We start from the raw sequence: 27,098 nt of genomic DNA on the forward strand, positions 1-27,098 counted from the left end.
AAGGGCCTGACGCCCGAAACATGTTGTGTGGACTATAATAAATTTGCACTTTAGCAGTTATTCTGCAAGTTTGTTCCTCTGTTCTCCGCTTTTGATTGTATACAAGATTTGAGGTGTGTGGACGGAGCACCTGTGAGACAGAGGGACTGGCTACATTGCTGCTTTCTACGTGTATTAAATACAAAGTGGTTGACCTTAATATGTAATTGTTTTATGTAAAGATACCTAAGAGTTATAGAGTGCTCAGGATAGAGGAAGCATAAATTAGATCAAAACATACTAAATCTATGTGTTTTTTGTACATTGCAAAAAAGTTGAACATATATTGTGGTCAGTAAATGATTTGTGTACTCAAAGCAATCAGCTTTTCCCATGGAGTAAAGAACATAATCTACAGTTCATCATGCTTTAGAAATAAAGTGAATACTCATTTTTTTATTATAACAGGCAGGTGAATTAATATGCAGAAATGCTGGAAGATACATGTGCTTCCTGGACATCTTTAACCAGTAATATTCGAGTTAGCATTTGCTCCATCACTTCCTTATTTACAGGCTGTCCAGAATACCAGATAGGGCTGTTTGGGGCTACTACTGGTTCAGGAACTAAGTAAAAGGCATCTGTTGGTCCTCTCATTCCTTGTGGACTGCAAAAAAATATAAATACATAAATGAATCCTATAATATAACTTAGTTGCATTCTATAATCCAGATCTTAATAAAGATATGAAAAACAATATAGTGCAGAGACTCATATAAAGCATTTAACAAAAAGTTATAGCATCTCCTACTTGCTTTATTTACAGTATATATTGTTTGCTATCCTCATATTTGGGCCCTTTATTATTCATCTTCAGTACTGCCAGGCTGTTGCCTGTTTGCTAGGATAATGAAGCCCTAGCACACTTAGTTCAAAGGGGAACTATTGTGAAAATGAAAATTTAATATAAGCCTCTTCATACTTAAACTTTCTAAATACAAACAATTAAATATTCTGCATCGTTTCTGAAAAAATCAAGTTTATGTTCGCTATCCCTCTCTCAGCATCTGTTTCTCTTCATTCTGTCTTTATGCAGCAGTTGGGTGTCATATAGTAATTGACAGTTAGATCCAATATATCTTATAGGGGGACTTCCTTTCCTAGCAGATGAATTAGAGCTCACTCAAAAAACTGATTCCAGTACAAACAAAATCTAACAAAAAACCTGCCTTTTGCACAAATCCTGCATGTAGAGAGACATGATATCTGGGGATTTTAATACAGTGAGCTCTAATGCATATTCTAGGCAAAGATATATTGGATCTAACTATCAATGAATATTTGATACCCAATTCCTGCATGAAGAGAGAATGAAGAGAAAGATGCTGAGAGAGGGATAGAGAAGATGAACTTGATATTTTAAGAAACGTTACATCATTTTTAATTGATTGCATTTAGAAAGCTTTCATTTCAGTATGCTGAAGCTTATTTTAAATTTTCATTGTCGCGATAGCTCCATTTTAATTTAAAATGCAAAGGGAGTCAATTTCCTGCAATTAAGCCGGATTGCCTCAAGTGATAGTTATATTAAAATCTTGGTAATTAAAATCTATTTTAAGTATTTTTTTGGGAGATTTGTCAACTACAGTAGCGAAGAGTTAACTGCCAGCAACTAATCTACCCATGTACCATTACCCTAAATTTCAAGTCTAAGAAGCTCCGAACAAATGAGGGGAGAATGCCATTGAAACACCTATTTCAAGGGCATTTCCTCTTCGGCATAAAGCAACATGACCTCTTCAAGTATTTTTTATATTGAAACTGATCCATGATCCCTGTTATGCGATAAATAGACAATGACATTCCCATATCATGATGCTTGCACCACCATGCTTCCCTGGCTTTACAGTGTACTGTGGCTTGAATTCAGTGTTTGGGGGCCGTCTGTCAAGGTGTCTGCGGCCCCTAGACCCAAAAAGAAAAATCTTGTTTTTATCAGTCCACAAAATGTTGCACCATTTCTCTTTAGACCAGTCAATGTGTTATTTGGCAAATTGTAACCTCTATACCACATGCCTTTTTTTCCAACAGTGGGACTTTATGGGGGTGTCTTGCTGATAGCTTGGCTTCAAATAGGTGCCTTGAAATAGGTGTCTTCTAATTTTAACCATACTCACAGGTAACTTTAGACCTTCTTTGATCTTCCTGGAGCTGAGTCTTTGCCATTTTGGCTATTCTTCTAATCATTTGAATGGTACTTTCTTCAACTTTTTTCGGGTTTTTTAAGGTCATTTTGGCTAAGCAGCTTATTATTTTCTGCACTTCTTCATATGTTTTTCCCTCTCCAATCAACTTTTTATCAAAGTGCGCTGTTCTTCTAAACAATGCCTGGAACAACCCATTTTCAGAGAGAAATGCACTATAACCAGCATGCACAAAATTTGCTCCTTTCTTCCTTAAATAAGGGCCGTCATTGACCCCTGTTTTTTCACAGAATGAATGAACTCACTAATAGAACTCCACACTGCTATTATTTTGAACAAGCTATTATTATTTTGAACATGCCTCAATACAGATTCAGTTATACAGGACCAGCAGCATGCATGTCATGACTGTTGGTTTTCTATTACTCTACTACACCTACTAGTAAATTACTTGCCATGTAGAAATATAATTACTGCCAAAAACAGTGATGGATCAGGTTGGGCTGCTATTATTCTGAACGCAACTGTACATTTTTTTGCATGAAGCAATTTCCAACTATTATGGAGACAATAAGTTTTGTCACCACAACAAATACAGAAGACTGTATCACGTGTCATTGCCCACATCATAAACTGGCATTAAGAAAGATTACCAAACATACCATTTGAAGCGATAGAAATCATATAACTTAATGGGACACTGCAGTGGATTATCAGGGTTTTCAACTTGTTCCACGTAGGTTTCTTCGGTAACTACATCAAAGACAGGAGGAAAAGGGGCAGATATAAGGGAATGAAGAGAAACAATAGGTTTAGTTGCAGCAATGCAAACGTTACCTGATCATAATACTGACTGTAACAGTTGCCTACTAGATGCATAAAATTTAATGTAATAATGTTTTAATGCTTTAGATATACTTAGGTGTTATCAGAGTGTCAAGAGAAGTAAAAAGGAGCAGTCTGATTCTGTTTTCCTAAAGTTTCATTTTCCTGGTGGCTGTTTGAACATACCTTTTAAACCACTCTGAACTTGACCATACAGCCGTAGAAAACGTATTGTGCAGTTCTTATCTTTTCCTATTCCAGAGTTCTTCCTTGTCTGCTTTGTTATTTTGGAGAAAGCCAGCTGTGAATGCTGTTCTACAGTTTTTAAAATAAAATACCTGTGACATAAACGAAAGGCGTTAAAAAAAAATTATAATAATATTTTACTAGGAGGATTTAGTGGACAAACATAAAACATACCTGGTAACATACTTATCGGACACAAGTTATTGCAAATTGTAGTAAGCAAAGATTTCAATAAGACACATCAGTTAAAGAAGTCATAACCTCATATGCAATAAGCATGCATAAAATAACTGCACTGTGATTTTTAACAGAATACATTTTGATATGTACTCACAAATCAGCACAACAACGGATTGTTCACTTTCCAAACATTTTTTTCAGTTCAGTTGTTTTCAGATTGTTTACCATAAACAAATACTTTTTTCAAATGCTTTTTATCTTTTACTGTTTTCCCAAATGAACCATCCCTATAAAGTTTTATGTTCGTGTCTCTAGTGTCAGTGATCCAGGAGCAGATTCTGAACTGGTACAATTTGCTACATTCAGTTCATACAATTAGTTGATACATTTTTCAGCAGTATCTGTGTAATATTAGCAACTACGGTACCAATTCTAACAGCTGCCTCTTAATGAAATTCAGGGATTCTATATACAGTAGGTCTGTATAGGTATGCAATCAATCGATTTGTGGGGTAAACTTATTTAGCCCAAGTGGGGGGTGTTCACCTTTTGCAAAGTTGCAAACGAAACCTTTCTCGTTGCAATGATGAAAAATCAGTCATTACATTAATATTTGCATGTAAATTTTCTGCAAATATCTGCAGAGATCAGCAGCAGGTTGAAAGTTGGCTGTTGCTGCTTTAAGTGCTAGTGCACATGACTGAAAATATATCCAATGACTGGTATAACATTAGTTAGATTTGCTGCAAAACATGATCTGTGCATGTGCAGTACCACTTAAAGCTGTGCTGCTCCTCCAAGAAAGTTTATATCATTCGCTTATCTCCACTCTCCACATTAACAAGTGGGAGGAGGGGGTCGGCAGCCCCCTTCTCAAGAAGGGGGAAACCAAATTTGCCTAAGGGTAAGTGGTTTACTTGGCTTGTTTGTTAATTAAATTGTATCTAGTAGATACAATTATAACAACTGGACTTTCCAGTCGACCAAATAATATTATCTGGGGTGAAAGGGGACCCTGCTTATGCCCCCTTTTCACATAGGAAAGGACAGTGAACCTGGTCCAAAGCAACAAGTCATGTGAGTTTCCTCTATTTTTTACACGTTACTAAACATTGTAGGGTTTATTTGATTGCAGTGGCTACATTTATGGTAGCTGTAAAGCTGCAAAGAATCAAAACATAGAATACATGTAACTTGATCCACTTATCTTTGGGTCAAAATTACTAAGAAAAAGCAGTTCAGCCATTGTTTAGTAGGACTGTAAAAGTAATATCTCTTTGGGCTTGCCTAGTAAGCCAGCTCCATGGACAGTGCCAAACAGTGTCACATAGGGTATTACATAGGGCATTAGTAAATACTACCCTCACTACTTACTACTACCCACACTACTAATGATGCTGAAGGATAATTGATTTTAGACCAATTAAAGAGACCTGTAAAATTACTTACTTAGTGTTAAAATACAAAAGTGTGAAAAGTAGAGTAGTTGGTGAATGGGCACCAAGTTGTTTACAGTTCCATAACATTTCTTCAGTAATACAACTGGATATGATGTAACCTAAAGGAAATATTAAAACAAGAAATTACAGTGCACAAACATGCAAGACATTTTAGTAAGTAATGTAATAAATTATTTCGTACCAAATGGGTTTACTCTTGGGCACCATTCCTTAAGTACTTCATGAAGTTTTTCCAAAAACTTTGAATAGTAAAGGTCAGCAAAGACATTATCAATTCTGTTGTTGTCAAACATGTGCTAAAAATAAGAAAATGCAGTCAGATTAAAACTATACAGATAACTGAAAATAGTATAAAATGATTCTTAAATGTTCATAAATATAACTATTATAGTACAGGTATAAGATCCAGAAACTGGTCTCCCATTTTAATGAAATATTTAAAATGTAATTGTTTTCCCTATTCTTTGTAATAAAATGGTACCTTGTACTTGACCCAACCTAGGATATAACGAATCCTTATTTGAGGCAAAACAATCCAATTAATTTTAATTAATGCTTAAATGATTTTTTAGTAGACGTAAGAGTATGGAGATCCCAATTATGGAAAGATCCCTTATCCAGAAAATCTCAGGGCCTGAGCATTTTGAATAACCAGCCCTATACCTGTACAGAGATAAAATATCTTCCCCCCCCCCAACAGATTTTATCTCCCACCTTTCCTCATGTATAAACAAAAAAATAAATAAATATGAAATAGTTGCTGCTAAATATCATGCTAGAGAATTGTTGGAGATGTTCTTGACGCTGTCAATTTGGCCACAGGACAACAAGCTGCCAACTCTGGCCTGTATGTGGCCACCTTAACTGTCCTACCCCATCTGGACTGGTAAGTGTTTCATACCACAAAATACAAAGGGGTTTGTGGGAGAACTGCTAGGCTAAATAATGCATACATATAGTTAATTAGCTTTATAGCGCTCCGAAAACCTGCTTAATATACAATTAGTTATTTTGCAGAGAGGGAGGCCAAAGTTCCACCTGGCTGCAGAACCTCCAAAATGGTGGCCAAAATGGTAGTCAGCATAAGAGACCTACACTTCCCAGTGGAACACTACAAGGGGCTTTGGTCTCAGAACATTTTTCCTGAAAAATGCAACCAAATATGATGGTGCTAAACTGCCAGGTTACTAAAATTGTGACCAGATTTAAAGTCACCATATGGTATTGGTATGATGGCTTTATCATAAATTTGAAGCAGCTGAATGCACTGCAATACATAGCAAAACTCAACTTATTTGCCATTCAAAATGTACAGATTCTTCCCTGTAGCAGAAGAGGTTACTATTTTCTATTCACAATTACAATAAATCACCTTTTCATAACACAAACAAAAGTCTCTGCAGTCAGGCACTTTGTTTAAAAAAAAAAATTGGTTCCTTGCAAAGGTTTGTGAATAGCTACTTAAAAAAACAGACGTGTAATTAATAGTCACATATTCTGTACCGTGGAAAAATGAAATATCTAAATTTAGGCTAAAATTAAGTAAATGAACCCTCAAAGTAATGCTGCTCTGCTTTCCTTCTATTGTGTACACATGGGCTTCTGTATCAGACTTCCTGTTTTCAGCTGAAACCTCCAGGGCTAATGCTTGAGCATGCTCAGTTTGCTCCTCTCTCCCCCTCCCTCCTTGTTTACTTAGGTATGGTAAAGCATTCTGCAGATTAAATATAATTTTCTAGTTTGCAGTATTGTGGCTAATCTATTGGTAATAAACTGATTCGGTAGCTTTCCTTCTCCTTTAACACTTAAATGCCCTTAACACCAAACAAGGTTTTGTTGCCATTTCCTTTTCTCTCTCCCATGGGGAACTAAATAATGCACCTACTGGCATGAACTAGGTCTCTGTTTTATAAATGCTCATACAAAAATCAAATCAAATCTAAAATATTATTCAAAGTAAATGAAAACAAGAAATACAGGAAATACTGGTTTATAATCTTCTTTGGGTATATAAAAGAACAGAGAAGAAGGATAGGAACATATACCCAAAAGTAAAAGCAACTGACACCTTTCTGGCAACATTTCATCACATATAACATATGAATCAATCAAAGATTGTTTGCAGCACACTTTTTAAACTGATGGTAAAAAAAGTCATTGGTATGGGAGACATAGAATTCACTTTTCATAACATGTATAGTAGGTTTCAGTCATCTAAGTGGATCTGCACAAGTGTACATGTCTAGGCCATGCAGTGAAGCAGTAAAACAATTTTCACACAATGTGAAAAAGGCAGTTTTTATTTTATAGTGAGAGCATGTAAGACAACAAGAAGGGGCAATTAACACTTTTTTCAGGGAATAGTCACTGCTATGTTGTGGAGAATGTGTACAAATCCATAGGACAGCACAAATACATGTTAAAATGCCTTAGCAATTCACAAAGTAGCAACGGTTCAAGACTCTAATAAAAAGCTTGACAAAGAGCCTTAAGCCTATGTCACGCCTGGCACATTTATGCTGCTTTATAATGAAATTGTAACAGAGAGAATTAATGCCTGGAATTTCTTTGCACATATATCAGGCAGCTGTACTTCTAAGACACCATTATCAATTTTACACTCTTACAAACCTTTGCATTGATTCACTTTTCTCACAATTTACGACACTATAATATCAATCTTAAGCTTTGCTGTTGCAGTTTTGTGATGTGCAGTAACAATTAACCATTTGTAGCATTTCATATTTGAGCATGGTATGTTTATATTGGCAATGACTCACATTAAAATACCTACATTGAATACAGGGATTTAAACAGTGTGCATTAAATAATGCTATTTCGTCAATTTCAAAATGACACCATATAACAAAAACTGGTATTTGTCATTTGTGCCAGAAATCCAGGTTTATTAATATTATAGGTTTTGATTTGTTTTGTTGTCAAACATTTGTTCTCCCCCTGGCAGGAACATGCTACTATCTGCATGTACGATTCCCTACCCACAATGTTCATGGGTATTCAAACTTTTTTATCTCCTTTGGTTCTGCCTTAGTGTTTGAATTACTAGGGTAAGGCAGACAGGGAGCATATTGATTGAGCTGAAGTGAGAACAGGGAAACCGGAAGCAGTGACACCATAAACAAAACTGTTTTAGCTTGTGATATTAGTCTGATTAATTCAGTATTTAGACAATACTTGAAAGTAAAGTGAAACATGATGCTTTCATGAAGCCTTACTGTGACAAGTAAAAATATATTGACATTAAAGTCTTACCTTTTGCATACACAGAAATAAATAGAACAACATATCGGCATCATAAGAAGAACCATCCTGCTTTCTAGCCTCTTTGGTCATTAGGCAAAGTCCATAATTTAAATCTGCTATTGGCACTGAAAGAAGATCTTCCTTAAAAATGATTGGTTTTCTTCCTAGAAAGTACAAGAAACTAGAAATTAAAGGAGAACGTGGCTAAAAATGCTAATGCTGATTATTACATTCTAATGCTAGCCCTACTGGTTTATGTGCTGCCATGTAGTAATTATCTCACCCTTATAATGTGACATTTATATTCTATGTGAATTGTACTATATATTTTTATATATATTTTGAGTTGGTCACCAAGCTCAATAACTGGCAGCAGCAGACAGCATGTGCAGTGAATCAGCAGAAAAGAAAGGGGAGCTACTGAAGCATTTTCAGAGGCACAGATCATTACTGCTTAAGGGCTGTGGCTGCCTTCCACTAGTACAGAAGTCCAAAACATAATGTACAATATTTCTAGCTTCTTCTATAGTTAAACCTTAGTTCTCCTTTAAAGTATAATTTATGTTGTGAAGTATTATAGCAGCTACATTATCATGCTCCCTCTATTGTAAAATATTAGGACGTTCAAAGTCGACAAAAATTTCCATGACCTGATAAAAGCCCAAACATACAGGTATAATATTTCTTATCACAAACAGGTTGAAAATATAAATGAAACATGAATATCTGTAAATTACAGTTTTATCCAAGAGGACAATCTCATGTTGTTTGCAAGAAACCTAAGCCTTGGGAGCAGATTTGTCTTCCAGCAAGCCAGTGACCCCAAGCAAAAACACAACTCCACACAACAATAGCTTAAAAACAATGCATGTCCTGGAATAGCTTAGTCAAAGTATGTGTGGTAGGGCTTAAAAAAGCCCCACTCATGCATGGCAGAGCTTGCACAGTTTTGCAAAGGGAAATGGTGAAAAATTGCAGTGTCTATATGTGCAAAGCTGATAGTGACCTGTCCACATATACTTAAGGCTCTAATTGCTGTCAAAAGTAAGCCCTCCAGAAAATAATAGCAACCATATACCAATGTAACCTGGAAAAGATGAGACATGGCATTTTGATGCGGACAAAGCTTTTAACAGGATATCCCATGCACATCTCTATAGACTACTAAAATTCCAACATTTTGGGATCCAAATCATCATTTATTTATATAGCGCCGACAAGACACACAGTGCTTTACCTAAGTAATAACAAACAGGGAATAAATAGTGATTAGCAAACAAGGGTTAGAGAGTACAATAGGATTAGAGGGCCCTACAAATTAGAGTTTACAAACTAAAAGTTAGGGTACAATTGAGACATTAGGATTTTAGAAACAATTTTGTTATTTATGATACAGCTATGATTTATTAATTAAGGTACATTGAATAAGCCTCTTTAAACAGGTGGGTCTTTAAGGAGCGCTTTAAAGTTTGGAAAGAAGGAGAAAGTCTGACAGCTCGAGGCAGAGAGTTCCAGAGAAAAGCAGAAGTCCGAGAGAAGTCTTGTAGAAGTCTTGGGCAGAAGTGATGCAAGGAGATGCAAGGCGAAGATCAGAAGAGCAAAGGTTCCGTGAAAGAGTGTATTTGGAGATCAGAGATGAAATATAGGGGGGGCTTCATTATTAAGGGCATTGAATGTGAGTGTTCGTAATTTGAATTTGATTCTAGAGGAGATTGGGAGCCAGTGAAGGGACATACATATGGGAGCAGCTGATGTTGAGCGGTGAGATAGATGAATGAGTCTAGCAGACGTATTTAGAACAGATTGTAGTTGTGAAAGGTGACTTGTGGAATACCTGCAAGGAGTAGGTTGCAGTAATCAAGGCGGGAGATGATGAGAGACTGAATCAGTGTTTTAGTTGATTCTGAACTGAGATATGGTCGTATTCAGGCAATGTTGCGCAGTTTAATACGACAAGATTTTGCAAGTGTTTGAATGTGTGGTGCAGAAGACAGATGTGAGTCTAGGATAACTCCTAGGCAGCATGCCTGTATGGTGGAATGAAAGGTGCTGTTGATTACTATGAGTGAAATCTGAGGGACAGGGGAAGATCTTGGAGGAAATATAATGAGTTCTGTTTTTGAAAGGTTCAGTTTCAGGTGGCGTTGTGACATCCAGGAGGAGACAGCTGAGAGACAATCTGTAACTTGGGAAAGGACAGAATTAGAAAGATCAGGAGTAGACAAGTAGAGTTGGGTGTCATCAGCATAAAGGTGATACTGATACTGAAGACCAAATGACTGAATAAGTTTTCCTAGCGAAGTTGTATAGAGCGAGAACAGCAGGGGGCCTAGAACAGAGCCTTGAGGAACTCCAACAGAGAGAGGGAATGTAGTAGAAGTAGAGTTAGAGAAGGCAACTTTAAAGCAACGGTCAGACAGATAAGATGTAAACCATGAAAGAGCAGTGTCACGAATGCCAGCTGAGTATAGAATGTCTAGGAGTGTGTGGTCAACTGTGTCAAAGGCTGCAGAGAGATCTTGAAGGATTAGTATGGAATAGTGACCTTTAGACTTTGCCAGTAGAAGATCGTTGGTTACTTTGGTGAGTGCAGTTTCAGTTGAGTGTGATGGGCGGAAGCCAGATTGCAGGGGGTCGAAAAGGGAGTTGTAAGTGAGATGCTGGATCAGGCGTTTGTAAACAAGCCTTTCTAGTCATTTGGATGCAAATGGAAGAAGGGAAACCGGACGATACTTAGCGGGAGAGCTGGGATCAAGGGAAAGTTTTTTTGAAGATAGGAGTGATTAGTGCTTGTTTGTATAAGGATGGAAAAGTACCAGTAGAGAGTGAAAGGATAAATAATAAGTGCAGGAGACAGTGTATCACAGATTGGATAGAGGAGGCAAGAGGGTATGGGGTCAAGGGAGCAGGTTGTGGGTTTTGAGCAGGCTAGAAGTTTACTAACTTTTTTTACTAATTATCTAGTGTTGCAGGGGTGAAGGAGTGCAAAGTGGATGTGAGTGGACTGCACGTTAGTCGGAAATTGTTGTCAGACGGTATGCTCAGCCTAATGAGATTGATTTTTTCATTAAAGAAATGAGCAAGATCTTGGGCAGTTACATTAATGGGTGGAGGGGGGGATAGAAGTGAGTTAAATGTGACAAACAGTCGCTGTGGTTTCGAGGAGTGGAGATTAAAGAAGAGAAGTATTGTTGTTTAGCTAATGATAGAGCTCGATTGTAGCAGGAGAGCATGAATTTGAAGTGGATGATGTCAGGATCAGTTTGTGACTTTCTCCACCGTCGCTCAGCTGATCTACTACATCTTCTAAGGTACCGAGTTATGCCAGTGTGCCAGGGTTGGGGTTTAGCTGGTCGGCTGTGATGGGTGGTAGAAGGTGCAAGGGAGTCAAGAGCTGTTGAAAGGGCATCGTTGTAGAGAGAAGCTGTCATATTGGGACAGGAAAGATTGTTAATATGAAAGATGGGTTGTGCCGATACTGTTGATAATTGTTGTGGATCAAAGGCATTAAGGTTTCTGTATGTGTGGGTAGAGAGAGATGGTTGTGATAGTGCAGTTGAAAATATAATCTGAAATGAGAGTAGGTGATGGTCAGATTGGGGGTAAGGAGAGTTAGTAAGGTTGGATGGGCGGCACGAGTGGCAGAATATAAACTCAAGAGCATGACCCTCGATGGGTAGGTGAGTCGGTCCACCGAGAGAGGCCAAATGAAGTTGTTAGAGAGAGGAGTTTAGAGGTGGCAGGAGAAGCAGAGTTTCCAGTCCAACTCTGATCCAACTACTGTCCAACTCTGTCTAACGCTATATGTTGTACTTAAACTTTCTGTACTTTAAGTTGTTACATCTGCCATAGCTCTCCTGCCATTCTTCCCCTAGAGTGAATGTCCTGATATACAGCAAGGGGGTCACATGGGTGAGGGCCAGCAGTTGATTAAATAAAGCAAGTTTAAAGACAGAAGAATCTCATAGTTTGGTTATCTAACAGAACATCAGTAATTAAACAATTAATGGGACTGAGCCAGATGTGGCAATAACAGACATACCAACCCTTCAGTAGGAAAGTTGCTAGATGAACTGAAATCAAAATAACATTTAAGACATACCCCACAATTTAATTGGCAATGGTAATACAAAGTTTTGCAGCTGATCTGAGTGGAGAGTTGCAGAAAGCAAGGAGCAGTAAATTGAATTAGGAGGAATTAGACATACCCCACAATTGAATAATTGGCATGGTAAAGTTTTGCAGCTGATTTGAGTGGTTAATCCCTTCCAAGCTCTTTACACACAAACACACACACCAGTCAATGGACTTAATTCAGATGCCTTTGTAAATCAACGCATCACCAGGCAAGGCTGCCCATTATTGACACTACTTTTCAATGTGGCACTTGATCAGACATCAGACATCTTCACTCTAATGAAATGTTTCAAGGAATTCAATTAGGTAGCCAATAGCTAAAAATTACAGCTTTTGCTGACGATATCCTCCTTTTCGTTCTTAAACCAAAAACATAACTACCAATGATCCTACAGAAAATATTCGACATTGGTAGCATAGCAGGCTTTAAAATCAACCTGGAAAAATCTGAGGCTCTCCAATTATTTGACACCAACACCACTGATTGAAATAAATCATTCCACAAGTCACAATCCCACATCACATTCCTAGGAATTACATTGACATCACAAAGATCTATACAAACTAAATATTATACACGATATTGACCAAATAGACCAGGAAACACACAAATGGCTAAAAACCAACTTAATATTCTAAGCAGAATTAATTTGATAAAAATTATACTTTTTCCCAAACTCCTAAAATACAAATGCTACCATCCCGCATCTCACCAAAAGTCTGTTAACGACTAACAAAAATACTGAGAACCTTTATATGGAATAAATAAGCACCTGGATTGTTACCTTTTACTTTCAACAAACAATAACCTATAGAGGAGTCAATCTCTCAAACATAACTGAATACTGCACAGCAGCTTCACTGCAATATGCGGGTGACTGGTTCCATCATAGGAGCATCTATACGCCATTGATGAGGCTATGACAGCAGGCCCATTAATGAATTTTCTCTTACATTCCCCTGTTAAGGACATCCCACAAACCATTTAAGATTATCCTCTGTTCCTCTACACTTATAAAGCATGGCACACATTATGCAGGAAATAAGGTCTCTCCCTCTACAACTCAATACACCTTACATGGATAGGGAACGCTAATTTTACTCCAGGGAGACATAACATAATATTTCAAATATGGCAACCGACTTGACAAAGAAATACCCATTATTACAAACGCAACCCTTTCCCTTATTACAACTACTAAATTTTGTCACAGAACTATCTCAAATAACAGACGTAGATAAAAAATAACTCTCTATATTCATTATAGACAGGCCTGGACTGGCAATCTGTGGGTTCTGGCAAATGCCAGAGGGGCTGCTATAAGGTGCCATAGAAAGTCAGTATTTAGTGGGCTGGTAGGGGCTGTTTGGGCCTCTATGTACCTGAAATGCCAGGGCCTTTTTTAATTCTCAGTCCGGACCTGATTATATACATGACAAGCGACTATAAAATCTACGTGACATGACATTCTCCAGTACCATACCCACATAATGAAATGCTTACCGGCAAGTACTTACCAGGAAATGTCTCTTCAAATGTTACACTACTCATATTTTATGCAGCTTAAATTATGCCACATTGACACAGCTCCTTCAGACAAATGCTTAAAATGCGGCAGTACATATTTTTCAACATACCACCTCGTATGATACGGAGCTTCTTCGGGATAACCTGCTGCTGATCAAGTGTTTACACAGTCTGTCTTCTCTAACAGAACAGCAACACATTCACCCCCCCCCCCCAGGAGCCCCCAAGCTGATAGAATGTTAAGTAACTACTCAGAATTAATGCCATGATCTGTAAATCCAATGCTGCACCAAAAGAACCACAATCTTGTGCTGAGTACATGTAGTCCCCCACCTTAACTGAATAGAAGTATCCCTGAATACACTTCACCTTTTTCATTTGGTCACAATGTTTACTTTTTCTTATTTTAATAATTTTTTATAACCTGTACTTTGTAATTAATGTTTAAGCTAACATGTGTATCTCTGCTTTGATTCAACTCAAATAAATACAAAGTAAGTACTGTGGTGTTTATACAAATGGCCTGTAGATGTCACTGTGCTCAGACATACTGTGCATACTTCCTGGACAGCTTAAAAAGTGAAAGTTACTGTTATGTAATGGCTGTCTGACTTTGCTAATAAAGCACTGTTATACTCATCCCCAGCTACCAAAACATAACAGATTGGCGACAGGATGGCTCTTCTACCTCTGCAGCAGTCTGCACCTTTTCTTCCAAACCCTGGTGAGCCTACAATACCTTTTACTGCTTGGATCCGTATGTATGAAAATTACATTATTGCTGCTGACCAAGGGGAGATTTCTGCTGCTAGAAAGCGTGCTTTACTTATTCACTGCCTGGGAGCAGAGGGAAAGCGTATATTCTATACATTACCATTACCTGATGATACTTATGAAACTACAAAACTAAAAAAGTAACTAAAAAGTAATCTAAAAAAAGAAAAAAACATAACAATTATGTCCATTGCAGATAAACCAAAAATGATAAAATAATATCATATAATAGATATTATGATAGCTAAGCTTCTTACTTTCAAAACATGGCAACTTATTTTCCATTTCCTTCATGGTCTCTGCATGTTTTATCTGTGCCCAACTCTTCCAAAATAAAGCCCCTTCCTCTGGCTTGAGAGTGCATGGAAAATCTGCATTATTTTGCAGACGTAGGTGTGGTTCAGCTTGTGAGCTCTGTAGGCCTTCAGACTAGATAGGGAAATAGAAATATACATTAAACCATCAGAATCAATAACTTTTCAACAGGAAACTTACCATTGATAAAGAAAACATGAATACAATTATTAAGTGTTGATAGTATACTACAGAAATTTTTGTAGGTTATATACACATATATACTACAATATTACCAAGAGCATCTAATTAGCTGACAATAAAGGCAGAGATATTATTGAATGCTATCACAAATGTAAAAAATGCAACGGTCAATTTAGAAATTAAGTTGTTAAAAAAGCCCCATAACCTCTGAAGAGACCAGACAGCAGCAGGATTTACTTTGGTTTAGCAAAAAAGTTGCATTTCTCAGGGGACAGAATTATCTAAACTCCACAACACCAAGGCACACTAATAGCTATTTCTAGATGTCTTTGAACACAAAAATACCAAACCATAAATATACAATTCTGATTCTTACACTTATGGAAAATCAACTCATAACTGGAATTTAACAACCAACCTACATGGCCTACAATACAAAACAAAATCCGATATATGATTACCAATAAGGTAACTAATGGATATAAAATAGAATTGTAAAATAGATATTTTGGATAATTCAAAATGGGTACATTTTGTTTTCCAGGCAGTACTAAGGAATAGCAATCCTTGGTTAAACATAGTATTTTAGCCCTTATGTTTAATGTAAAGAAAAACAAAAATGCAACAAAATCATTTAAGAATTCAGGACAAAAAAAAAAAAAGAAACGGATTAGCGTGTATGGGTGTAAGAAAAAAAAAATAACATTCTTTAACTGTGTTTTTTTAATCTTCAGCAAAACAGCACCCACTGCTCTCTAGTGTGGTGAATATACAAAATGCAGTCATGTTCTTCAGTAGCAACTTGTAGTCTATACACACTGAAAGCACTTCCAGCCTGTCACTGCAAGCACAATGGGACCAGGGTCAAACAATCAATAGAAATGTCACAATTCCCTTCAAACCATGGATAATTAATGTCATTAAACAGAATATACCTGAACTTGATGATCCCAGTATTTTGATGGTTGATACCCTCTTCCTGTACTTTGTACAGACAAAGATATTGGGATATTCCCATTCATATTGGTCAACTGCATAGGGAAACCTGAAGTGCCTGGAGCATGTACAGTTTTCTCTGTATTGGTTTTTTTTGCTTCAAAGCTCTCTTTATTTTCTTCTACCTTAATGCTACTTGTGGTCATTGGAATTTCTCCCATTTGGACAATACCACAGGAATCCTGAGGAACAGAGCTATGCATAATAGTCTGAGATTCAGGACATTTTGCATGTGCAGAAAATATTGCCCAAGATTCAACGTTGGGCAGCTGACCAGAGGTTGATGTACTAGCTGGTACTAGCCCATACAACTGGCTACTATCCACAGTTAGCAGCTCTTGGCGAATCGGAATATAGGCCTGTTGCTGGCTCTGCACAGGTAATGCCAGTACTGCAGCAGCAGATGCACTCTGTAAGGTTGCGTGATTTACGTGATAGTTTTCAACAGACAAGTCATACTTTCTTTTTTTAACTGGCTGAGATAATCCTGAGAAGCATTGTCTTTTTTCTTGAGCGTTAGATGAGCCAGCAATGCTAGTACTTTGTTCTTCTGAAACTGGCTGCGCCTCTACTTGCTGCTGCATAGGCTTAGCAGATTGATTTGTCTGAATATCCACATAGTGACCCTGCCGTAGTGAAACATGGTGAACAGGAATGTGATGCTGATCAAAAGGAACACCAGGGCCACCTGTAGTATGCTGCAAAGGAGATGCAATGGGCCTAGCCAGCTCCAACAAAGAACCTGCCACATCTGTGCTGTCCATGTAAAAATAATGATTCAGTTGTGGATATACTGAAATCGGAGGATGTACAAACTGCTGCATTTCCTCACTTCCCTTAGCACTAAGAGAGTCCAAAAACTCTTTCATACGATGTGGCGGTATAGTTTGGGCTTTCATCCTCAAATAATCTTCATAGGGAATGGAATTTTCTAAGGAATAGTTCATCCTTTAGGCAATTGGAAGAAAACCTTAAGAATAAAAATAAGATTAGTATTAATAAATGTGCACCACTTTTTAAATTCTGTTCTATCATTTCTGTTCTATCATAAAATATATTCATAAGAGAGGGAAACATACAAAGGTTTGACTAAAAAAAAATACTTTTTTTTTCCAAACTGAAGACAAAAGTGGTCAAATTAAAGTGAAAGCATAATCTGAAACATTTCTTGCAGGATTGTACCAAAATGTTTCTGGCGGTTAATGCAGGCCACTGCAGAGTTTCCCTTCATCAATAGGGACACAGCAATCAATTTATCAATTTGTGAAGGAAGGGATTGAGTCTTGTCAAGAACAACTGTATAGAATGCAAGGAGTGCTTTGATGCAAGTACCTTCAATAAATGGGACTTTTCCCTTCAAAGCCCCTTTTCTTTTCCCTTTCAGAACAGAAAGTATATCCCCTAAATCAGTGATCCCCAACCAGTAGCTCGTGAGCAACATGTTGCTCTCCAACCCCTTGGATGTTGCTCCCAGTGGCCTCAAAGCAGATGATTATTTTTGAATTCCAGGCTTGGAGGCAAGTTTTGGTTTCATAAAAACCAGGTGCACTGCAAACAGATCCTCAATGTAGGTTGACAATTCGCATAGGGGCTATTAAATGGCCAATCACAGCACTTATTTGGCACCCCAAGAACATTTTTCATGCTTGTGTTGCTCCCCAACTCCTTTTACTTCTAAATGTTGCTCACGGGTTCAAAAGGTTGGGGATCCCTGTCCTAAATCAACACCCAACCTGACCCTAGAATTGCTCCCAGTGGATTCTCACCTACAAATGGAGCCTCTTTCATCTTGCCCTTCTTAATAGCACACTCAGCTAAGCATTGTTAGTAGCAACTTACAGCGACGTATCAAAGTTACTTTCATTAGTTTTGCTGCATTTGAATAATCAACGTGAACTGCTTATTGGTTGCCAAGGGTTACAGCTATAGTAAAATGACTGCAGTTACGTGAATCACCCCACCCCCCAAGTCTTTTTGTTCTCACAGATCAAGGTAGGAAATTTTGTCTGCATAAAAGTACAAGTCACTGCAGAATGCATATCTGCTTCAATAATCAATTATGCTTTCATCAAACAAATGCACTAAAAACACACTTCAGTAGTGCAGAGAACCGAGAACTCACATTGTTGACTGAAATAATATATTGTCCTACTACATGGCATTAATCCTTTCACTATATTCCATGTATTGGACACTCACAGACACATGGCGATATAAAAAAAAAAAAGGTTCCTTACATATAGAATAACAGTACACTATACAGCAATCAAAACGGTATTGTCAAATCAATATGTACACAACAGTATTGTCAGACATAAATAATGCCAGAGATTTTTCATAAATGCAGTTATTGAATGGAAAGGAATTTTTGAATGTTTTCTGCTCTTTGAATTTAGGGGCAATGGTTAGGTTATGAAAACATTTATATTGGTTCCCGCCTCTGCATTTTTGTGTAATTCTACTCCTGTAATAAAAACAGGGCTCTACATACCTAACAAATTATAGTTCATAATATAGGTGAATATATAAGAAACATAATTTATTTTAATCAAAAGCATTTAAATTATAGGAAAAGTCCCAGAAAAAAAGTATGGGTTTTAATAAACACATTCTGAGGAACAAAAATTCTCGGTAAAGAAGCACTAAGGGTACAATTTTGCATCACTTAGTTTCACATCTCGTGTGTCTGGGGCACTGATAACGCAAGGTGCAGAACAATATTGTGCACCAGGCTGCCCTGCATTGTCTGCTATAGGCAGACGGCGGCTACAGTCTTTGTTGCACCAACCACTAATTTGCACGTCTGAATAACAGAGGGGAGCAAAGTGCAAACGTCATCAATTGCACCTGTTTTGCTTTTCTTTTTTTTTTTTTCTTTTTTTTTTAAATACACCCTGCCCTGCACTTCATAAATGTGTGAAGTATTTGTATTATTCTTCAGTGAAGTGGAATGTAAGACTAGGAGGTTTTCAGCTACTTAAAATGTGTCCAAAACAGCCATATGTACCATGTCCCTTAGACATGTATTTTGAAATTCATATTGTTAGTTTTCCAATTAATATACCCTTTTCGAATACTTCTATCCATTCGCAACCCCCATCCCAGGTTACTCTTGCACTATAAAATGTGGCACTATAATGGACATCAATGGAATATCCAAAACAATGGCTAAGTTAACTTTAGAGAGTGCTTTTCTAAAAACAGTTTTGCATTACTTGCTTTGCTCTTCAGCCTGCTATTTGAAAATAGCAAAACAGAATGGAAATGTGGTTGAAAAGGGGTATGATTACAGCCAGAAAAAATATACTGCTCTCTGGGGCTATTATATCAGTGTCAGAATTTATTGCTTATCTTTCTATTAAGGCCCTCTCCAATTCACCTTCTAGTCTGTGATTCAAACAAATACTTGGCTTCTAGGATAAATAATTAGTTGCTTGGTTGGTCTTGGTTTTGCGAGTCATAACTATCCTTGAATTGTTATGAAGGTACAGATTAAACAAACCCTTGAATGTCTACGGTCTTCCTGTACAATGGTGGGCTTGAAGTGTACCATAAGCTGGTATCTGCCAGTGTGTTGGGCCTTCCAACGTGCTTCCACCACCGATATCTGACCAGAAATAAGCCACACATTGATCGGGCAGGTTTGATTTCCCCTCAGACCAAGGACTGCATCAGCTAGTTGATGTTGTCATTATCCCATAGGCCTCGTCAAACAAGCTGATCTTATAGTATGTAGCCACCTTTAGTTCTTTTTGTATATATGCTGCACTCCAAACTGTTACAAGATCATTTAAAGCATTTGATCATATTTTTAACTCCTTTTAAAAATATTAGCATGTTGTCTTTCACATGCCTAGATGTAAACATAAAAACAGGCCAAAAATGTACATCCAGGCTTTAAATACCAACCAATTGAAGTAATTTATGCTTGTGAACTGGTACACAAAAAACTAAGTTTGCAAAGCAGCTGGGATAAAGGAGCCTTCTATTTTCTTGCACTACCATCTGCTGAAGGGCACAGGAATGTGGTGCAGCATGGGGCATGGTTAAATCACCTGTGAGTATGTAGCCTAAGGGATGCAATGCAAAGGTTTTCTAAGAAAGTAGATATTTTGCATTCCAAAGCCTTGCTGCCCCTGATTAGTTAAGAGATGATTTCATGTATAATATGAATGAATTTTGCCATCCAAATATTAGGTTAATGACAGCTGCCAAAAATGTTTTTCCTGTGTATGCTATTCACTACGGGATGGAATCCATTATCCAGAACCAGTTATCCAGAAAGTTCAGACCTACGGGCAGGCCACTGTCTCTGCTATCTACACATGGTTTAACATCTGGTTTATGCAAATTATAGGGGGTAAAAGTCGCATACTTTGCATCACAGTTCTATAACTAATCAGAAGTATAATTAACTGATCATTTCTACAAAAGAAAATATTGATAGGTTACTAGAGCTAATGCAAACGTTGCAAATGGTATTTTATCAGCATTTTAGTTATGCACGGTGTTAAGTAATTACATGCAGGTTTTCCACAAAAACACAAGTAGGTTAGCATGCTGTGTTTTACGATAAATAGGCCCCTTAATGTTGTAAAAATATGCTCAAACCACAAACAGATGTCACCATTCTTCAGATACTAAGGGGCCATTAACAAATGCCACGTGCAATTGCAAAGAAGTTTACTGCTCGTTCAGGTAGCACTTGCGTCAGGAGTGCAGGGAAGACCTGTTTTTACCATATACCATAGAGCAGGTTGTAAGAGAAGGGCCCCGTTACAGACTGTATAGACTGTTACTCCCTAAATTTTTTGTCTACACACAAGTGGTGCTGTATTCATGGAGTGGCAAGCAGAGGCCTCTTGCAATTCATTTAGTGGGCAGGGCGCAAAATGCAAAAAAATTGCATTTTCTATGGTCTGATTTACCCTAGCAACCAAGCAGTAGTTTAAATTAGATACTGGAATAAAAATAGGAGAAGGCTTGGATAGAAACAAGTTGTGAAAAAATAGCAATAGAACTGTAGCCTCACAAAGGAATTGCACTTTTGTTGCCAGGGTTAATGATCTTTAAAAGTTGGAAAGGGCAAAAGAAGAAGGAAAACGAAGAAGGCAAACCTTCTGAAAATCATAAAAAGGACCAACTAAGATCAATTGAAAAGTTGCTTAAATATACCAAAGTTAACTTAAGTGAGAATTACTGCTTCACTGATGCTTGAACACTTAATTATTCAAACTGGTAAACCTTTGTAATTTTAGAAGAGACAATACTTTAATTTTAATAAACTGCACGGAAAATGGGAGAGAAAAGGAAATGACTTTCATTCAACTCATACACAGGCTAACAAATGACGTTGACATAACCACATAATAATTGTCGTGTATGCAAAAAAACAAGGCAGGAATATGTATTCATACATAACCAAGAAGCACCACTCTCATCTTCATGAAATGTAGTACAAAGTTGATCTATGTTCTGGGCCCATTGACATCTTGAGAAGTAAGGTAGGAATTATTCTTCCCCTCTACCTCATTAGAGGGACTGTGATTAGGGTTTTTATCAACTTCCTTCAACTCAACTAACAGTTAGGCAGGTTTCATGGGTTTCAAACCAATCTACTATGTTACAATGAGAAACAATAATACAAGGAATGACTGTGTGACTAAACAACAATCCTGTGAATGTCTAGAAATAGTCCTGTGCATAAAACTTGGACAAATAATTGTATCCAATAACAAGCAATCCAAGGAATGGTTGGCATCCTCTAGCAAGTCATTAGCCAATATGAGTATTGGTACTGTCTGGAAATTGAGAAATATTTTTAATAATGCATATAGAATACAAGACTGGTTATTTACACACACACGCGCAGAGCTCAAAGTGCAATTCTGGACTCTAGTTGTCATGTTTTTTAATCACAACTGAGCGTTTTTCTCTGTAATCTCAACATAAATGTGGGACGCAAGGGGAAGATACACTTTACCCAGTTGTGTTCAATAGGTGAAAATGCGTGCGGCTATGCTTGTGCTTCCACAGGAATTAGATGCAACTGTTATTGGGAATTGGGCCATTCCCAGTGCTCAGATACAATATGTGTGTGATTATTTAGGGTTAGTGTACACGGGGGTATTCGGGAAGATTTAGTCGCCCCGCCAATAATGGCCTCTTCTTCTTATGGGCAACAATGTTTGCCGATCTGCATTCCCGCCAGTGATAATGAACAATCGCCAGCGGGATGGCACTTGCGGCACTTCGTTTTCTGAAGTCGCCCGAACTTTCCCCGTGAGGCAACTTCGATTGACTTCAGAAAACGAAGCGCAGCAAGTCCCATCCCGCTCGTGATTTCTCATTATAGCCAGAAGGAAGGCAGATTGGGGAGTTTGTCGCCAAGAAGAAGAAGAGGCGATTAGTTGCCGGGCGACTAAATCTCCCAAATCTCCCCATGTGCCTTTACCCTTAGGCACAATTGTGCTGCACCTATTGACACTGGATGTGGGAATCATGGATTTGAACACAAATCCCACAAAAGTCAGAGCAGCTGCAGCAACATTGAGTACAACTATACAGAAGTGTAAGGAGCAGCTTTGGACACAAGTACTTTAATAAATGAATATGAAATGAAGTATTTTTCTGCACAACTGCAACTAGGGTTCCTACAGTTATAAAAAAATCCCTAAAGACTTTAAGCCTCTCTCTGAATTAATCTGTGTTGTTAATAAAGAAAGGGTAACCTTTGACACTTCTAATGTCGCTGAACTACAACTTCCAGTAGCTCCCTTTAGTTTTACTGAATTGTAGTTTTGCAGGAGATGAAGTGCCCAAGGTTGACCATTCGTGAACCTGCAGACCTGTTGGCGTTGTGTCCCCGGGATGCAGCAGCTCCATAACGCCCAACAGTACCGTGACACTGCTGCTTTTCATAACACAACTTGCCGTTCCGAATCACTGTTGTAATATCCCTGTTCGCTGTTTAAATGTGTAGCTCCTGGGCTCCTGCCGACCAGCTCCTCCAGACAGAATACATCAGCGTCACAAGTCTCATCTCGCGAGACCGCGACATTACAACTACAAGTTCATAAGCGCGGTGACGAAGCACGTAGCGCCCTCTGGAGAGATGCGCAAGGGTGTGGTGTGATGCTGTTGCTAAGCAACTAAGCATGAGCTAATGTTTACACGGGGTAGCGTTTGTAGGGAATGAGCTCCTGCTTTTGTCAGGCAATAAAGGGAAAAAATATGTTTGTTTTTATTTCGTGGTGATTGTCAGACGTATCAGCTGTGATTTGTGCCTTTGCTCCCAAAATTTGATTCAAAATAATTGATTCTTTAAAGTCCAATAAAAACTGTATTTTTCCTGGTCAGAAATAACTCCCAATGTAGATGCTTCCCTCAATATTTCCTCAGAAATCATTTTGTTTCTGCACGCAGCTCCTAGTGGAGGCCAGGACAGAAAGAGAAAAAAACATTTTCATAAATTGCCTATGCAACCAGAGCCTCATTCAGGGGCGATCCTGGCCCCTCCGTTGCTGCTGCCCCCCCCCCCCGGAAATTCGCTGTTGAAGTACCAGGAGCAGCATTTTTGCTGCCCCTGGTACCTAGTGGGGCGCTGCCGCCTGAGGCGACGGCCTCAACTTGCCTCATTGGCACCCTTGGCCTCATTGTATAACCAAAAGTGCAATATTTGTTTCTCTGATCGGAGGAGTGACTTGTGCTAGGAAACAAAGAGATTTTGTGACAACTAAAGATGTGGAGGCTTACTTATCAATTCTCATTTTGATGGTTTTAGAGGCTTTTGAAACCTTGATTAAACCCACTTTCTCTAAAACGAGAAATGTATTGAACGGAATGAATAAAAAAAGCACGAAAAACCACTGAACAATATGAATACCTCTAAAGAATTTAGTTCTTCAAACAATTACTAGAGAAAAAAAATCTGAAAAACTCTAAAAATCTGAATTTACTACAAACGGTCCAATACGATTAGCACAGCTCCCAATGACTTCTATAGGACCACCTTGACAGAATGCATCCTACAAATTGGACTAATACAAAAATCTGATGTGTAAACAACATGGAAGATTTGCTTCTTGACGCAACACCTCTATCGGATGTGAACGCTGCATGTTGTGTTTTCAACTGATGAGATAAAATCTGATGCTGTCGGAAAGACTTTTTCTTTTCATTGAAATACATTGGGATCTTAATGCATGAACAAAACACACCATCCAAATGAATCTGATGACACATTACATTACAGATGTGGGGATCAGATTTTGTGTTGGTTTTGTGTGGTGTTTTATGACAAGATCGGATAATGTCTAACCCCCAAAATCTGATCACAATCTCCAGAGTAGTTTAGCCCATAGGGTTAAACCACGGGAGATTTTGTAGGATGATGTCAGATCAACAGATCGCATCCTACAAGTCGGTTGTATTCGCTTGGGTCAAAATATAATAGACAGGAAAAGTTGTGCTCACCACTAATTTTTAAAACCATCAGGCGGGGTGCAATGAGGCTGTGACCACAAAATACATATAGACAAATACAAGAGTCCTCTGCACTCAACCCATTATCAATATATTTAAGACAGAGACATTTTGTGCATACTGCTACTGAAAAATGCCTTACCCTTTAAACAAAACAGGGATTGTTTGTCCATATATTACAATATATTCAAAATGGCCAACTACATCAAAGTCATCCCATATCTGGCTAGTCCTATGCTCAAATTAAATTTGATTCATTAATAATTTTATTGCTTCATTATACATTTTACAAAGGGACTAAGTTTTTCTTGCAACTTACTTGCTGCTTTCAAAGTAAAGCTTTCAAAGTAAAACTCCCAAACTTGGTTGCCCTTTTACTAGCAACTAGTGGGATCACCTAACTATAGCTGGGAATGGTTGGGGCTACAACATGGAGCTGGCCACAGCTCCTGTTTAAACTATAACAAACAAGGAAAAAGTTTTACCTGCAACTTACTTGCTGCTTTCAAAGTAAAACTCCCAAACTTGGTTGCCCTTTTATTAGCCACCAGTGGGATCACCTGACTATAGCTGGGAAGGGTGGGGCTACAACATGGACCTGGCCATACCTCCAGTTGTTTTTGGGGAATGCTCTAGTTAAACAACAGCTAGATGGAAGCAGTTTTGAAATCACTGATTTATGTATTTCTCCAGCCCCAGGGGCGCTTCTGCCATGAGGCAAGGTGAGTACCTTGCCTCAGGCGGCATCTCCCCAGTAGTTACAAGGGGCGGCAAAAAGCCTCTCCTTTTAACTTTAAGAGGCGAATTTCCGGTTTTTAAACCGGAAATTCGGCTTTTCTAGCACAGAGAGCGCAATTTCGCTCTCTGCGCTAGCGATGTGGCCCTCCCTGGACCCACATCGGTGATTTTAAGGTAAGCATGACAGGCAGGGGGGGCGGCATTTTAACCGCTGCCTCAGGCAGCAAAACCGCCTGGAGCGCGCCTGTCCACCCCACCCTCGACCTCTTCAGGTGGTGGCCCCAGCCTGCATAGTCTTTTATGAAGAAAGTTCTTCTCTTCTGCATTAACTTCAAAACTGAGATTTTCCATACCTTTCCATACCTCTCCAGGGTCCCATTTGAGAGCTGGTGACCAAAACTGTAGGGCATATTCTAGATGGGGCCTTCCCAGCGCTCTGTACAGTGGAAGAATAACCCCCTCCTCCTGTGAATCTGTGCCTCTTTTAATACAGCGCAAGACTTTGTTTGCCCATGTAGCTGCTGACTAGCATTGCTTGCTACAGCCAAGTTTATTACCTACAATGATCCTTTTCCCTTATGGATTTGCCTAGTGTAGTCCCATTAAGGGTATAAGTGGCTTTCATAGTCTTGTTTTAAAAATTATTGTTTAAAATGGTGTTTTTGTTAATGTTTAGTGCTGCTTGCAATGTAAAACCATTTTCTGGAAAATATTACATCGGTCATTGTCACTAAGCAAAGGTTAGCATGTTCACAAAAGCCATTTGTTTGCAAACCATCAATAGAAAGTCCATCAATAGGACCAGTCCCATGCATCCTTGCATAAAGGAACATATGAGTAAATTATGCTCAAACATCCCGTTGATCTACAATGGTTTGTTTTTAGCCATTGCTTGAATATGCAGCCCTCTCCAAAGCCAGAATTTTGGGTTGATGTATTGGCCACCTATGGTACTTATCCATGCCATATGAAAGAAAATAAGCAAAGAAAAATATGTATCATACTCATGAACATAAAAGGCTTATTGGCAGTTGTTCCAGAGGTTGTGTTACTGTTGCAAGGCTAACAACATTGATTTTAATAGAAGCTGTTCACAGGCACATTTCTGAACCAGCTTTGACCTTACGTTCTGCTATTAATTAGTAAAGGATCTGGAGAATGCATGTGCAGCTTCTCTAATTAAGGTGCTGAGGGAATAACAAATAAAAAGTCATTTGTAATTTCCCCTGCAGTGACTACTATTGACATCAGCAGTGGGAATAAGAGAGCTGAGGTTCCCTCCTTCCTTCACACAGGAGATGACACCAAGGACAGCTCATTAGCTGAAAGCAATTTCATAGTAGGTTCAGGTACATCTGTTCACGTTTTGTTTTAATTTGGCCTGTGGTTCTAATAGTTGTATCCATAATTTTAGGTTTGAACGTAATGATCAACCATTTATTTAATATATTTATTATTGTGCAGAAAACATTATAATATATATATATATATATATATATATATATATATATATATATATATATATATATATATATATTTAACATGTACGTTCAAATGTAAGATGAATTGTAATGAAATGTAAAATGAACAACAGCTTAGAAACCATGAAGGTGATATATAGGTATTCTGCTTAGGCTTTGGCACCTGAAGAGTTAATAGGATAAATTAACTCATGCATTTAACTTGTTTTAATATAAATGTGATTTTATGATATTGAGGAAGTAATGCATGTAGTAGAGTACAGAAGAAACTGATCATTTCCCACTCTGACATTTATTACCAAGC

The 27,098-nt window shown here is 38.1% G+C and overlaps 1 protein-coding gene across 3 annotated transcripts; it reads right to left on the bottom strand.

The window, feature by feature from the left end:
- Positions 1-415: 415 nt before the first annotated feature.
- Positions 416-23,162, bottom strand: qrich1l.S (glutamine-rich 1 like S homeolog). Of its 3 annotated transcripts, none has more exons than XM_041587706.1 (9): positions 23,025-23,162; positions 16,031-17,061; positions 14,855-15,026; positions 8,168-8,322; positions 5,076-5,190; positions 4,884-4,992; positions 3,195-3,346; positions 2,846-2,936; positions 416-646 (listed from the first exon to the last, which is right to left on the bottom strand). In XM_041587706.1, exons 2-9 carry the CDS (start codon positions 17,036-17,038, stop codon positions 457-459), a joined length of 1,992 nt encoding a protein of 663 aa, XP_041443640.1. In that variant the 5' UTR covers positions 17,039-17,061; positions 23,025-23,162; the 3' UTR covers positions 416-456.
- Positions 23,163-27,098: the final 3,936 nt, after the last annotated feature.

This window comes from Xenopus laevis, chromosome 3S (assembly GCF_017654675.1).
Source record: "Xenopus laevis strain J_2021 chromosome 3S, Xenopus_laevis_v10.1, whole genome shotgun sequence".
Taxonomy (NCBI): Eukaryota; Metazoa; Chordata; class Amphibia; order Anura; family Pipidae; genus Xenopus; species Xenopus laevis.